Source organism: Nicrophorus vespilloides, unplaced genomic scaffold (assembly GCF_001412225.1).
Source record: "Nicrophorus vespilloides isolate i.1.1-1 unplaced genomic scaffold, Nicve_v1.0, whole genome shotgun sequence".
Lineage (NCBI taxonomy): Eukaryota > Metazoa > Arthropoda > Insecta > Coleoptera > Silphidae > Nicrophorus > Nicrophorus vespilloides.
In genome coordinates, this window is record NW_017099943.1 from 47,468 (window position 1) to 63,555 (window position 16,088).

Sequence of the window (16,088 nt, forward strand, 5' to 3'; positions counted from 1 at the left end):
GCAACCTAAAATGGTATACCAGGAGGTCATGAAGACAAAGAAGTGGCCTGTACGACTGCTCATTCGGAATTTAAAGAATTTCTCCTGTTAAAATAAACTAATTGGAATTTATAAAACTTTAACATATTGTTTTCTTATTGTATCTACATTAAAAACTCAAACTATTGCTATAGAAAAATTTTGGTTTGTTTTCCTAACTGAAAGATTATTTTCAGCACCATCTCTTGTATCCATTTTCAAGCCTATAGTTCAGGCAATGTTGCGCTGATAAAATTTGAAATTTTATATAAAGCTTTAATTGTAAACTTTACTATTAAACTTTTAATTACTTATAGCTACGATTTTATTGAATATAAAATATTATGATTGATTAATTTATCTATGAGTAAATTTAAATAATATTTTTAATATTTTAGTTATAAAATGTGATAGTACATTATTCAATTATCGTCAACTTTATGTGCATAGTTACATAATTGTTGATCTCATCATCATTATTTTTTAAATTAAGTAAGTTGAAGTTATTGCAGCTGTTAACTAACTTCACGTAAGTGAGATAACCTATTTAAAATTTACAGCAAAATTACTTTGATATATTTTTAAGTAATTTTATCGTTTTAGTAATTAAGCAAACTCATCAGCTCGATCATGGCAAGTCTGATTGGAAACCTTTTAAGAAACGTAAGTGTCATGGCTTTAAAACAAAACCAACTACAGTATTACATTAAACTTAAATTGATCTTGTAGACTCCTAAAGTGATCAGAGCTACTTCAGCTTTGAAAAATACCAATGTTCTTCAATCCTTTACCAATGGAGTGCTCTTGAGGAACTTCCAGACTGGCAAGTGATTTTGGGAAATGTTAACAAATTAATAGAGGTTTTACAATGATTTGTTTCTGTGTGTTTAGGCTCTGTCTTGGGTGGTCCAAGGGTACAATGCCCAGCTCCTGACTTCAAAGGTATGGCTGTCATCGGTGATGAATTCAAAGAGATCAAGCTCTCCGATTACAAAGGCAAATATCTTGTTTTGGTTTTCTATCCATTGGATTTGTAAGTATTTTTAATATTGATCTTGTTATGTAACATATAAGGAAGCATAACTGATAACACTAATAGTCAATGTCATGTTAAAGTAATCATTCTGTTCTTAAAATAATCCATACTTGTTTAAAATTGATTTTTATTTTTGTTATATTTTTAGCACATTTGTTTGTCCAACGGAATTGATCGCATTTCACGATAGGATTGAAGATTTTAAGAAAATGAACGCCGAAGTAATTGGAATTTCCGTCGATTCTCATTACACCCATTTGGGATGGAAAAATACCAAGAAAGAGGTAAATTCTGTTGTTTTCATACAAATACGTATTGAAATTGTGTATTTTGTATAATGATTTAGGATGGAGGTTTGGGTCCAATCAGTTATCCACTGCTTTCCGATTTGAAGAAGAATATTGCCAGGGACTACGAGGTTCTGATTGAAGAAGAAGGCATAGCGCTGCGCGGTTTGTTCATCATCGATGGTAAAGGTATCTTGAGACAGATGACTGTAAACGATTTACCGGTTGGAAGGTCTGTGGATGAGACCCTCAGGTTGATCGAAGCGTTCCAATTCGTGGAGAAACATGGAGAAGGTTGTTTAACTCAACATTCAAATAACATTTATTAATCATCCTGTTAATTGCAGTTTGCCCAGCTAATTGGCATAAGGGAAGCAAGACCATCAAACCAGATCCAAAGGGTTCCAAGGAATACTTTTCCAGCCCGAAGAATTGAAGTGATACCGGTCGCATGAATGGGTGTATTATTAATGGTGTAATTTGTTCGAATAAAGCATATTGATGCAGTTTCGCAGCGCATTCATTTGTACTGATTATTGCCATTTAACCATGACAAATTCGGTACCTCAACCCTCCCATACCAATTTTTTCCCGCAGCTCCGCGCACAATTAATAAAAATTATGTTTATTTTATTGCTGACACGAAACTAATGAAATCCATTTTTATTAATCTATTTATATTCATATTTGTTTGAGTTTATTTCATGTTGTTCGTGTTTAAACAGACAGTTTTTCGGGTATTCAACAATTTTAACGATTCATCAAAACGATTTTATCATTAATTAAGTTAACTTTTTTTAATTGACTAAAGTTCTTAATAATACTAATTTAAATAATATAGAGGAAATCGTGAAGCCTACTTTTTTTTAACAGTTAATAATTAAAAAAATGATGTTATAAAGTTTTTATTAATTTAATTGATGAAATTTTTAAATGTTATATAACAATTGCGAATGTTGAATATGAATTTAGTAAATATAAGTTTGAATAGAGTAAAATTGGAGGTTTTAGAAGTTGAGCTAGTTTTAACCGGAGGCGGTACTTTTTAAGCGCAACATATTCATTACAGCGCGACGAGCCACCGTTAAATTTTAACAAGAAGAATCATTAAGAAAACAAACTGCTTCTCTTACACCGGCGAAACGGTGATTGCACTTCGTCGGAAGTTTAATGCACGCGGAAGAAGTTCAATGCTGAAAGGAGGGATCATATCAAGTAATTGTTTTTGGCCCCTGCCGCTGCAGAAGCTGCTTCCATTTCTCGTTTCCCTTTTCGTCTGCGCCCTCGCTCCGCCTGGGGGTGGTTGTGGTGTTGGTGGATGGATGGAAAGAGCGTAGGGAACGGTAGAAGGGAAGTTATTAAAGGTAAAACGGCCGGTGTGCAAACTGAACGAACCGCGAAATAATATGGCCTGAGAGTTTATCCGGCCAATCTCGAGGGGCCCATTCCGTCCCGCGAAATCGTAATGCATTTTCCTTATATACAGTGCTTTTTATTATCTTCTATCGCGCGCCGGTTTCACATTGGTAAAGGGAAAAGGGCGACAATCTCGAATATTGTACGTAAGGGAGGCCGGAGCCGGTATAAAACGCCTCGTAAAATACCGGTCCGCGCCAGCGCCATCCGCACACTTTTTTTTATTTATTTTCCATTCCATCATCGTCCTCCATCCTTCCACCATCCATTTTTCCACTGTTCCTCTTAACATTGCTTTTTTTTTACTTCTTTTGTGACAACCAATTATTATCATCCTCATTTATCAATTTGCCACTCGAGACGGACATCAGCTTGTTCAATCTTTTAATCCTTAACTTTAGATGTTATATTCTCCAATAAATCCAACCCTTATCCAGTATCCAGATAATTACAAACATTTATAGTCATTAAATCTGATCATTTATTTATAAAATCTAATCTATGTTTTATATTGTAAATAAAATATAACGTTAAATAAAAATGTGTATGTTTCGTTCTGTGTAAGGTAAAAATCGATTAAATGGCGATTTCCGGTTTTCCGGAAACCATGGTTGCGGTGGAGGCAGCGGCGGCGGCGTAAAGTGTGAGCGACCGCATCGTACCCCAGTGGCCAATAAATTAATCAGTGATGCCAGTTCGTATCTCTACTGGGGTGGTAACCACCCCATTTATATATACTTCTCTCTATATCTCAATACAGCCATCGTTTCCGATCCTGCAAAACGCCAAAGCTCACACACATATACATAGACTTCGAACACAACCCACCGAATATTGCCAAATAAATCATTTAGTTCCATTTGTCCATCAAAAAAAAGAAGCTATATTCTTCCCACCTCTCCTAACTTACTTTTCGTTACAACAGCTTTCAAAACTTAAGTTTCTAAACTCTAAACACACAGCATAACCGTCCATGAAAATAAATTCTGCAGTTTATATTTGTTTTTCCTTATTTTTTCACGAAAAACCTTTTAATTTACTATATTTACAAATACAAATAATACTAACATAAATAAGTAAATGTTAATAATTATAATTTCAAATCCATGCCGAGGTTTGTCTGTTATACAATCATTGAATGTTCCAATGGTTTATATCAATTTTATGACTTCATTGTTGAATATTTATCATTGAATAATGTATTACAGTCTTTTTTCAATGATGGCTGTAGTTAATCTTACAAACTTTTATAGAAGATTCTTAGAATAATTAATTGTTATTTATTACAATTCCAAAGGATTTTCAATTGCTTGGTAATTCCTTGCAATGTTTAATTTCAAATAGACATTTTACTGTAGTTATGCTATACTTATGGTATGATTAGGATTAAGTAATAACTCTTTCATGGTGTCTACTAAAATTGCATTAAGGGCGGCGCATTCCAATGAACTCTGGTTATGCAGGTGGGAAAAGGTATAAATCTGGGTGTGAGATTCAAGTGTATTTAATGGTATTGTTTATTGGCGGATGTCGCGCGGAGTATGAGCGAGTCCTTGCTCTCTTTACACCCTCGTCGTCGATGGTTTTGGTGCGCCCGGAGAGCGGCAGGACATGTCGATGGCAAGCTGTAAATCGTGCGCCGATGTGCCGTAAATCGTGATGGATTATCCTCCTGTCACAGACAACACTCGGCCCGGCTAAAACATTGACATCCCTGTTAAAACCGATGCCATATATCAGCGGATTAAACAGAGGCGAACGGGGAAAGAGAAAAAAAAATAACGGAAGAGAAAAATAAACCTCCTCTGCAGGAAAACCACACAAGAGTTGAAAACTGGAGACTTTTATATATCACTTTATTCTATTATAAAATATTTCTCGAGCATCGATTTTTCCGAAAGGCGAGGATGGAGAAGGTAAAGTAAGTAAGCAGGAGTAAATGTCTTCGGAAAGTTCGCTTTGGGGCCGGTCTCGAATCAACACTAAACGTCAAATAAAAGTCTATCGAAGATAATAGAAAGCCTCGCAACTTTTCTCTCTTGCTTTCCTGAAGAAAAAAATAATAATAATAATAATCGAAGCAAACCCTGATCGAACGTCAGTTGTGCTGTTGTTTATTTTTGTTTGCTTTACAAATGTTGAAATGTTCGAGTACATCCTGATTGGCAGCTTATACATTTTCGCTTATTTTTACACCGATTACCTAATCCGTTTCCCGTACTTACACAAGGGTTAATCATGGTAACTCCGCATTCGTATCGCACGGAGCACACCGAAACGCAAACCACCAACCAAAATTACGGGGAATACTTTGCCATCAAGTCCAGCAAGAAGATCAAGATTCAACCGGATCTGCGCAAAGTCTTGCAATACGTGGACTCGAACCATTTATCCTTCCTCGATGATCTCCAAGAAGCCATCGAGATCAAGTCGATCTCAGGAGACATCAAATACAGAGACGACTTAATCAAAATGGTAAAGTTCATCGAGGGATGGATGGTTAAGATGGGCGCTAAATACGAGTGCTTCTACGTAGGTTATCATAATTTGGGAGGTAAAAAAGTCAGGCTACCGCCAATCATCTTGGGCACTGTTAAAGCCCCAGGAACTAAAAAGAAAACTGTAAGTAATATTTAATCCATAAATCAATCACTGTTTATCCTTGTTTTAGATTTGCGTCTACGGGAATATAGATATAAAGAATCCGAATGTTGTTAACTGGCGCACGGATCCTTGGAAGGTCGATCATAACAACAAGACCATCTACGGATGCGGAGTGGCTCAAGGAAAAGGACCTTTGATTAGCTGGTTCCATACTATAATGGCCATCAAACATCAAGAACTTCAATTGCCTGTAAACATTAAGTTCATCATTGAATCAATGTATCATCAGAACAGCGAAGGCATGAAGGATTTCCTGATGACTCAAAAGCAAGAATTCTTGAGCGATATAGATTATGTGGTGGTATGCGATTCCGAATGGTTGGGCGACAAATATCCTTGCGTATCTTACGGTTGCGTCGGTATGCAGTTACACAATTAACAATATTGCGAATTCGATTTATTTAATTCTTCAAGGATTTATACATTACGACGTGACTGTGACCAAGGTGGAAGGGTCGAAATCGGAGCCTAAAGATGATTTGGTGAGAATTTTCGAGAAGATCGCCAAGGGTGACAAAGTTTTGATACCTGATCTCGACAAGCACGTGATTCAAATTACGCCCGACGAAGAGCAGATGTTTGAGAAAATCCACTTCCACGTGGAGGACGTCAGGTTTTTAAAAGCTGATTTATATCATTGTTTCTATTGATACGTTTTTTTTTAAATCTTAATTAGACACTTGCTGCCGCCGGATTGGCAGAATTGGGATAAAATCAAACTCTTGATGCACTATTGGCGTATGCCCACGATCTTCGTCGACGATATTGAACAGTGCATCTGCGAGAAGAAGGATTTCAGCAAGATGAAGAGGAAGTTTGTGCTTAAGATTGTTCCACGACAGACGTACGATAACTGCCACGAGCAAGTTGTGGATTACATTAAGTCAGTTGCCAAAGATTTGGATATTACGAACACCGTCGAAGTAGATTTGATTTCGTCGAGTCGTCCGTGGTTGGAGGATTGCGCTACAGTTAATTACGAAGCTGCAAGAAGGGCTACTATCCAGGTTTTACTTCAATTTAATAATTACATTTTATAATTAATTATTTTTTCAATTAGATTTACAAGGAAGATCCTAGTATGATCAGGGAAGACAGGGACAGCACTAGCATTAACATCTTGGAGATGATTGGGAAGAGTATACTTTTGCTGCCGCTCGTGCAGAAGGGTGGAAACGGACCGGACAACGAATGCATCTTAGCAAGAAACTTCTACGAAGGCACCAAACTCATTGGGGCTTATCTCTTTCAGTTGGCGATGCTCACAAAGTGATAATACTTATTTTATATACTGGATTTTAATTATACTATTATATTAACTAAAACGATCTCTGTTAATTATCTGTCCTAACTGACCAATGATTAATTATGTAATACGATTAGTAGAAACGCTACTATTAATTATCGAAGAGCTCGTTTATAGTGAAGTTTAAGTACCACATTTTCTTTTTATGGTCATCTTTGAACTTCAAGGTGTAGAGTTAACTTAATTTATTATAATTTCTTGAAAGATATGAAACGTTAAAGTCACGTCAAAAAGATGTGTATAAATTTCTATGTATTTCTTAGGATTAAGTTGGAAAGCAGCGGTAGTTGGTTGGATAACCGAATTGCGTATACATATGAAATATATACGCACGTATATAATGGCGTACATACATTTTTACTCCGGTTGTATTAAAGCCCGGATAATGCTCCATCATAATAATAAAAGCCGGGAGGAAAAATATATGCGAACGGGACGACCGCGGCTATATTTTTATTAATTTTTAGTCCATTTTTAACGCTAATGGTCCGAATAAATGCGCTGCTAAAATAAATGACCATAATAATATTTACTTAACTGATGTTACAAACACACTCCAGCACAAACAAACACACACACACGTCGTTTGGCCACATTTTTTTTTATACATATACACATACACGAAATTCGCCACCCCCGAAGCTCTCTTTTCACGTGTGCCGCGCCCAAAAACAAACGGGAAATTTCGTCGCCTCTCGGATTTTTCTAAATTTTATTTTCCATAATTTTTATTTCCCCCAATTCATCATAATTTATTGCTCCATCCTGTGAAAACACACAGAAAATAAATCACTCTGTAATCTCATGAAGATTTCAATGTTAAATCAAAAATTTTGTATGAAAATTCAATTTTAAAATGTTAACAAAATAATCATATTTACTAATATTTTTTAGCAATATTATGATTGCCTTGTTTACAAATAAAATTTACATGTTTTTTTTTAAATACATTTTTATAATGAAAAGCTTTCAATTATTAATTGAGATAATTGACTGATTAATATTTGTATTTAACTAAATTAAGTGTCAATGAAAATATTAAACAATTTGTTTAATTATTAACAGTTAAGCATTAAAACGATTTCCTCATTTTGCGAATGTCTGTAATTATTTTATTTCATTTAACATCAAGTGGATGTTTGAGAGAGAGATGGACGGAATTAATGCATTATTAACGGGGCAGTTTTAAAACTGTATTTAATTTCGCTTCGTCCTTTGTGGATGGAGTCGGTCGTCTGCAAGGAGTGTAATAATAATTGCGGTATGGAAAAGAAGGAGAGTGTATTAGGAGTGACATGTATGGTATCGTAATCCGTTGGCTGTCTAGTGGAGAGTAATGAGAGTGATGCGACCACCCTGCGTATATTTAAGCCCCCGATGGGGGAGTTAATCGGAAAACCGGTGGGGTTGGCGCCCATTGAAGTCTTTAATAGAGGAGCACAGATTAATCCGGCAGACCTTCGGTGATCTTTCTTTTAATGCCACCAGGCCTTTCCATTAAACAAGACTACATTAACACACCGGGGACCTTCCATTCTCCTGCACTCCTATTATATACAGGGTGAATCTTCACTTTTGCTACTACCATTCCACATGCATCATAAAACATGTATCTGTAATGCACTACATAATTTAAGATATTATGTTAGTAGTTGCTTATCTACATTACACACTGCTGTGTCCAACCGTTATTATTACAATTATTATTGTTAATATAACGAATTAGAGATATCTCTTAGTCGTCTTATTATATAAACATATACATAAGCATAAAGGAATCTTCACCGTGAGACCGATTGTAACATTTCTTCCTATTTTCAACTGAGAAATCAGACGCAGAATCCGCATAGGAGCAGTGACCTGAAGCATCTTATCAAAACTGTGTCCTAATCCCTCCTGATTAGTTAATTTTATAAGTAGAATAAGTAATTTGTAATTAGTCTTAGACCTATCACACATTAAAGCATATTTTAATAATAAACTACAATTAAAACTCGTTGGATTCATTATTTATCAAACAGAAGACAACAGAAGAAGTGTTAGTATCCAGAAAACCATCCCTGGGACACGACAATACACCTGAATCAATGCATCAAATTACATGAAGAAGCCAAAATTGAAATACTTGTCCAATTATTTGCTAAGTACCTGTCAATTTACATAGTACTTGTGCAAATAATTGTAGAAATCCGAATTACTTTTATTTGAGTTACATTGATAGTTTCACCCTGTATACTCGAGTACACTCAATAAGCACTTCTTTCCTTGCAATCTGCTCGCTCAAATCGATTATTTCAACCTCTCGGCTTCTTTATTATTATTTTTTTTATCCCTCTCCCAACTTACATTTTCTTCCTCTTGCACTTATTTATGAACGAGGACTACGCTAACACAAAACACGTAAATTAGTCAGACGAACGGGTTTCGCTTTAATTAATTTTCACGTATCGCATTTTCCATTTCCCTCTCTTTCATTTGCTCTCTATTTGTATAAATATACGTGTATACACATGTATTTCGTTTGTTTTGGCCTTCTTTTGAGTGGTGTGTCTGAAGCAATCTTCGTAATAATCCTGAGGGGGTTGCGCTCTTTACACTCATTTTAACAACGCACAGTGGAACATCACAGAAACAAAACTATCCTTGTGTACGTACTCTAATCTGTACAAAGTACGGAGCGAAATCCCGCACAAAAAAAAATATAGCTGGAGTCCTGGGTGAAGAAGAGAAAAAGAAGAATGTGAACAAAACGAGAGGAGTAAAGAAAAGAAGAGAGCGCGTGCAGAAGTCGTGCATTGGAATGCGACGGATATAGAGGAGAGATATGGATGGAAAACGGGATGGCAGTAGTTGAAATTTTCCCCTGGAAATTAAACCGTCTTTGACACGTTTAATCTCGGCGCTCTCTCGAAATGCAGCCCGATTGCGGCTTTTATATGCGCGATGAGCAGAAGAAGAGAAGTGAATGAAAAAAAAAACACACAAAAAAAATGATGTTGAAGGGAAAAAGAAGATCGAATGTGATATTCCCTGAGTTTATAGAATTTCTTCTACCTTTTTTTCTTCTAAATGGATTTACTAATTAATATTTTTCATTTCGATTCAACCCATATTTGATCTATATACTTTAGCAAATTGAAAATTAATAATATAACATTTATTTTCCATATTATTTGTTGGAATACATTGAATAATGAGTATTTAAGCATATAAATATAGAATATATAAAAATATTACCTATTATTATTATTATGATTTTTTAATTAAACTTTGGTTACGAAACTTTTTCCAAGCTATGTGTGTTGATGGGAGAGAAAGAGAGAGAGAAATCAACAGTGTTTAATCTCTGTTCTCTTTGGTAACGAAACGTAATACTGGCTTTTATATGTTTAATAGAGAACCGTGTGTGCAAAAGTAAAAACTAAAACTAGGAGTAGCATTTTTTTTCGGACTTATTAATTACGAAATTTTGCCTCATCCTGCCTTTCCACATGCAGTAGACTCTCTCTTTTTTTTTTTAATTAATCGTCGCATTGTGGGGACGACGGATTGCATTTAATGGTGGCCCTTTCATTTTCCCAAAAGGTCACAGGGATTGACTGCGAGAGTGGGTGGGTGGGAGTTTGGGTGGAGGAGGGAAATGGAGAGAAGGAGAGGTCCGTTCATTGTTGGTAGTAGGAAGAGCCCCCTTGATCACTTGCAGCGCTCGAGAGGCTGCCCTTTGTAGTATTTAGAAAAACGCTTTGATTATTTTTTGGGGTGCGGTGCGGTATTGTTATGGATTACTAAGTGCATATGGGACACACACTATGGTTTATTACTGCCACCCCAGGGGACCGTATAAATACTCTATTACTTTGTTATATTACATATACAAAAATATAACGAAGAGAGAAACGCATATGAAAATGAATTAATAAAAATGCAAAAAAACGCTCTTCGTATATTTGTGGATGCATATATCATAGCATCATTTATCCTTCTGTGTGGATATGAGCAAAACCGCGAGTATTTTTTTCAATTTGCGTGCGCTTTTGTAATATTTTAATGTTAATTAATTGCACGTGAATGATAGCTGATGGTCATTATTCATACCATTCTTTTTTTTTCTAATTTGTTTTTGCAACTCACTTATGGGAATTGCAAACGTTACCGTTCATTTAGGTGAAGGACAACGCAATGATTTAATAAAGTGCTCATATACCATAAGTGATTTGAATACTTGAAAGCATTTTCAATTAACATGTACATTTCCCTTAAATTCGTCATTTTTTTTATAAATAATAATAATAATTTATTGGCCAAACATCGATACATAAGAAGAAGAGAAAAAAAAAGTACAATTTATACATAAATAAATTTTAACATACAATAAAAATGTATATACTAATAGGCTGACCAAAGTTTATAAATTTATTTATAGTATCTAATATATAATAAGTCTAGAAGATTTGTACCAAATTTCTTAAGTTTGTGAATGTTAAAATTTCCGTTAAAGTAATGCTAATGCTTCATTAATTTCGAGTTGTAGTCATTTAGGGCGCTAATTTCTCAATCGGTGACGTAAGTGTCATTAGTCAAAGTGACGTAAAGCCCTAAGGTTAATGTGTCTGAGCATTCGTGGATAGGTGGGTGATTAATGCTGAAGACCCGAAAGTCGTGTCATTGGAAGTGTGAAGATTTGCATCCGTTAAATTAATGAGCCGCATGTGTGGTCTGGTCTGGTGGTATTCTCCCCCAAAAAAAGCAACCCCAAACACTACCCCTTCCGCAACCACCAACAAACAAAACAAAAAAAACACGAGGACTTTTCGTCCCTTTAGCTCAGATAAGGATCGAGTACGCGTGTGTACGTTAGCTGTCCGAAAATTTTTCGTTGATTGATCACTTTCGTTACGTTCGGCTGAGCCGAAAAACGCAGACGCGTGTCATTCATTAACCATCAAAAAAGGACCAAGAGAAGAAAAAAATATGTAATACATATAATGGAAAGAGCTAATACCAAATTGAAAACAGATTAAATTTTATATAAAGAAGCTTTACCTTTTGTAAGGTGAGTTTTGTAAGATGTAAGATGAAAGAATTAAATCAACAAATTAAATAGAAAAAGTCAAAATTTATCCAAAGTTGTGAACTTTTAAAAAAGAAAAACATTAATTTTATCTTAAGATTTGTTGATTCAGTAACAATTTGAAAGATTAATGATAAAATACAAATTCAGTTAATTATTATGTTTTAAACAAATTCATTTGATTGAAGTAATTAAAAATTGTGAGAATGAGTTAAAACAAATCCAATTTCCTAACTAATATAACGCAATTACTTAATCTAAATGATTTAGTCCTTGGTGTGTCTCGAGTGGATTATTAAACGCGACGAAATAAAAATGGAAATACGCTATCGCCTTCCATTTTCTCCATTCGGGGACGATTAATTAACTTAACAGCATTTCTCTTCTCTCTCTCCTTTTTTTTTGTTCTTGTTGCTGTTGAATGTGTTTTTTTTGTTACTCTTCCCTGTGTCGTGGTTTTAGTATCTAGGAATTAATTAAATTTTATAGCCCTGTTCATAAATTATCCCTACCTTCGTTCTCCACGTAAACAACAACATAACAACAGCAGCAACAACATTAATAATAACAATAACAACAACAACAACGCCTGTTTGTCGCACGCTCAACGCACAAACTCGTAAAACGATATTATACATATAAATGCACGTTTTATGTGCTTCGCCTTATGTACAATGCGTACAAACTAATTAAGTGTAGGACCCTTGCACAACGTCGAAAAGTGCGAATCATTTGCATAATCGGTTTCATGTAACACATTTTGTGCACATAGTGGATGCCCCTTTTCATTAACGTTGCGACGGTAATATTAGCAGAAGTAATACACATTTCGCATTTCATTATGTAAGACCAGTCTTATATAATTAACCAGAACCTGCTAATTTTATATGCAAGAATTATAAAGATAATTTTGTAACTGTTCAATGTATGTAGTTTCACTTTCCAATCAATTTCAAAAGTTAATTACACATGAAACTTTTAACAGGTAAAAAAATATCTCTTATATGTTATTTAGATTTTCTTTAGTTTGTAGAAGTATAAAGTTTTTAGATATTCGCTTCTTATTTGGAAATATCCTTTCATTTTAAGCAAATGTATAAAACACAACTAATCTTTAACAGTTTTTTTTTATAAGTTAACCAGAAGATGTTAATTTTATATGCAAAAAGAATTATAAAGATAATTTTGTAACTGTTTAATGTATGTAGTTTCATTCTCCAATCAATTTCAAAAGTTTAGACTTTGTTTAGTTTGTAATAGTATAGAGTTTTTAAGATATTCGTTTCTTATTTGGAAATATCCTTTCATTTCAAGCAAATTAATAAAACACAACTAACCTTTAACAGTTTTTTTTTATAAGTTAACCAGAAGATGTTAATTTTATATGCAAAAAGAATTATAAAGATAATTTTGTAACTGTTTAATGTATGTAGTTTCATTTTCCAAACAATTTCAAAAGTTTAGACTTTCTTTAGTTTGTAAAAGCATAGTTTTTAAGATATTTGTTTCTTATTTGGAAAATTCCTTTCATTTCAAGCAGATGAATAAAACACAACTAATCTTTAACAGTTTTTTTTTATAAGTTAACCAGAAGATGTTAATTTTATATGCAAAAAGAATTATAAAGATAATTTTGTAACTGTTTAATGTATGTAGTTTCATTCTCCAATCAATTTCAAAAGTTTAGACTTTCTTTAGTTTGTAAAAGTATAGAGTTTTTAAGATATTTGCTTCTTATTTGGAAATATCCTTTTATTTTACGCAAATGAATAAAAGACAACTAATCTTTAAAAGTTTTTTTTATAAGTTAACCAGAAGATGTTAATTTTATATGGAAAAAGAATTATAAAGATAATTTTGTAACTGTTTAATGTATGTAGTTTCATTCTCCAATCAATTTCAAAAGTTTAGACTTTCTTTAGTTTGTATAGAGAGTATAGAGTTTTTAAGATATTCGTTTCTTATTTTGAAATATCCTTTAATTTCAAGCAAATGAATAAAACACAACTAATCTTTAACAGTTTTTTTATAAGTTAACCAGAATATGTTAATTTTATATGGAAAAAGAATTATAAAGATAATTTTGTAACTGTAACGTTTATTTCAAATATTAATGATTACATGTATTTCAAGTAATCACTAGTAGAGTTTTTAAGATGTTCGTTTCTTATTTGAAAATATCCTAGCATTTGAAGCTACTGAGTAAAATACGACTAGTCTTCAACAGAATTAACCAGAACCTGTTAATTTTATAGGTGATAGTTATAAAGATAATAAAATTCTCGATTCGAATATTGTTACTCTAATTGGTTTCATTATTCAATTATAAGAATTATAAAAACACTTCAATTTCGAGTTTATAAAGTATTAAATTTTATAGAATTTCCATCTCAATATAGTATAGATTTTTGTCAGTTTGAAAAATTAAGCTGATTTGTTTATAAATATTCATTTATCCTTTCTTTTTATTGATTTTCATTAAAGTTGAATAGTTTTTAATTTGTTTAATAATTTTAAAAATGTTCGTATTTTCCATTTTCAATCATCTCGTTTTTTTGTGTCTATCTTTTGTGCGTGTACATGGGTGCGAATGATAAAATGATTTCGTTCATTCTTCGACGAAGAAGTGGAGAGTCGATGGAGGGTATTGACGGAGGCTGCGGACGGGTGTTGGTAATTCTGTGGAAGCGATGTAATATGGCGTGAAAGGGGGATTACGTGGAAATCAATTTGGGCTCGCTTTGTTGCCTGAATCGAGATTTAAATTCGATTTCTTCCCAGTTTTAATTCATCCTCTTCCTTCCTCAAAAAAAAAAAGAAAAACCAATACGAGTTCTCCTTTCTCATTCATTATCACATCAACTTTTTGTTACTTTTCTCACCGAAAAATCCAATTACGACAATTTTAATTACTTTATAATTTCATTTAATTTGTTTGTTTTTATTATTCAAGTATTTCATTATTCTAATTAATTTCCTTTTCTAAACATTTCAAATTAGTCGTTATGACTTTGACTTCATTTATATATATAAATTCCGATATAATTAATTGAAGGTAGATCGAAATCTGCGAGGATTTAAATGGAAAGGAGAGCTTCGAGTTGCAGGGTGAAAAGGGTGATCCCTCTTCCAATTAAAACAATTACAGTGAACTATTATTCACGTGGCTGACCAACAGATGCCATGAATTATTTAAGCGCGGTAATCCCTAAAATACGGAAACACGGGGTCGTGTTTTGGGGTTGTCTCGTGTGTGTAAAAGTGAGAGAGAGGTTTGGAGTAATTTCCGGGACAACACGTGGCCGCGTTTAACACTCATTTATATTATCTGATGGTTCCATTATCCTTTTCGATCTGGAACACGCACGACCGAGCCAAACCTCTTTGTCATCCTTTCCCATCCTGTCTCCAAACCCTTCGACCGATGGACAGCCACGGGCATCAGGTGTAATAGTAAATAAGTTTTTTTTTTTTGATTTATCTACCAAAATAATATCAATAATAACACACAAAAAGTTAAGAAAGTTAAAATTGTTTAATCTTATTGGATTATGCAAGATTCGTTACATTTTGTGTATTAAAGTGGTGCAACTATAAATCATTCACTTTCGCAACTGTTCAAATAATTTGTTACTATTGTATCTAAATGTGAACAAATTTGTAGTAAATTAATTAGTAATTAATGATAGAATGATGTAGGTTTTTATATTAATAATAAAATTAGTTAGTAGAAAATTTTGTTATATAAAGTTGTTATTTTTTTTGCATATTTTCTTTCATTTTATATATTAAACAAATCCATAATGAATTATTCGATGAGATTCTTCAATTTATTAAAATTAATTAGTAAAACGAATGATTCAGTTTATATTTTAATTTATTTAATAATTTTATGTTTACTGTCGATTTTTTTCTTCAAATTTTCTATAATTTGTATAATGTTATGTAAAATAAGCAAAAAATTGTAGCAAATTGATTCACAATGAATTATTCAAATAAATTAAAATGATTTAAATTTATTTAGTGAACTTTAATTTTTTGTCTTTATAATGAAAAGTATAAAGTTGTTAATTTTTACATAATTTCTTCAGTTTATAATGTGAATATTTTTATGTAAAAAAAAAAATGATTCAAAATAAATTTGGAAAATTCCTCAATCTTCAAATTTTGTATGCTGGAAATCAATGTATGTATTTGAAATATGTTATATTTTAATGATTTGATTGAAACATTGTTGTTTATTACTTTTATTTATTGAATAAAGATATTATTTTTTTCTCTATTTTACCC

At 33.1% G+C, this 16,088-nt stretch overlaps 2 protein-coding genes across 2 annotated transcripts; both read left to right on the forward strand.

Moving 5' to 3' along the window:
• The first annotated feature begins 497 nt into the window (after positions 1–497).
• Positions 498–1,849, forward strand: LOC108566238 (peroxiredoxin-2-like). The gene is made up of 7 exons (XM_017926035.1): positions 498–547; positions 622–681; positions 748–841; positions 910–1,051; positions 1,203–1,338; positions 1,401–1,635; positions 1,689–1,849. Exons 2-7 carry the CDS (start codon positions 649–651, stop codon positions 1,775–1,777), a joined length of 729 nt encoding a protein of 242 aa, XP_017781524.1. The 5' UTR covers positions 498–547; positions 622–648; the 3' UTR covers positions 1,778–1,849.
• A 3,146-nt stretch (positions 1,850–4,995) lies between these two features.
• LOC108566235 (cytosolic non-specific dipeptidase-like) lies at positions 4,996–6,694 on the forward strand. The gene is made up of 5 exons (XM_017926031.1): positions 4,996–5,379; positions 5,429–5,780; positions 5,836–6,034; positions 6,098–6,428; positions 6,482–6,694. The coding sequence occupies exons 1-5, from the start codon at positions 4,996–4,998 to the stop codon at positions 6,692–6,694; spliced, it is 1,479 nt and encodes a 492-aa protein (XP_017781520.1).
• Positions 6,695–16,088: the final 9,394 nt, after the last annotated feature.

Bases quoted from the DNA above. Each gene is read 5' to 3' on its own strand.
- LOC108566238 (XM_017926035.1), top strand. From the start codon at position 649: ATGGCAAGTCTGATTGGAAACCTTTTAAGAAAC. The intron at 1,339-1,400 runs GTAAATTCTGTT...ATAATGATTTAG, and splicing joins GGAAAAATACCAAGAAAGAG to GATGGAGGTTTGGGTCCAAT. The intron at 1,636-1,688 runs GTTGTTTAACTC...TGTTAATTGCAG, and splicing joins CGTGGAGAAACATGGAGAAG to TTTGCCCAGCTAATTGGCAT.
- LOC108566235 (XM_017926031.1), top strand. From the start codon at position 4,996: ATGGTAACTCCGCATTCGTATCGCACGGAGCACACCGAAACGCAAACC. The intron at 5,781-5,835 runs GTATGCAGTTAC...TAATTCTTCAAG, and splicing joins CGTATCTTACGGTTGCGTCG to GATTTATACATTACGACGTG. The intron at 6,429-6,481 runs GTTTTACTTCAA...TTTTTCAATTAG, and splicing joins CAAGAAGGGCTACTATCCAG to ATTTACAAGGAAGATCCTAG.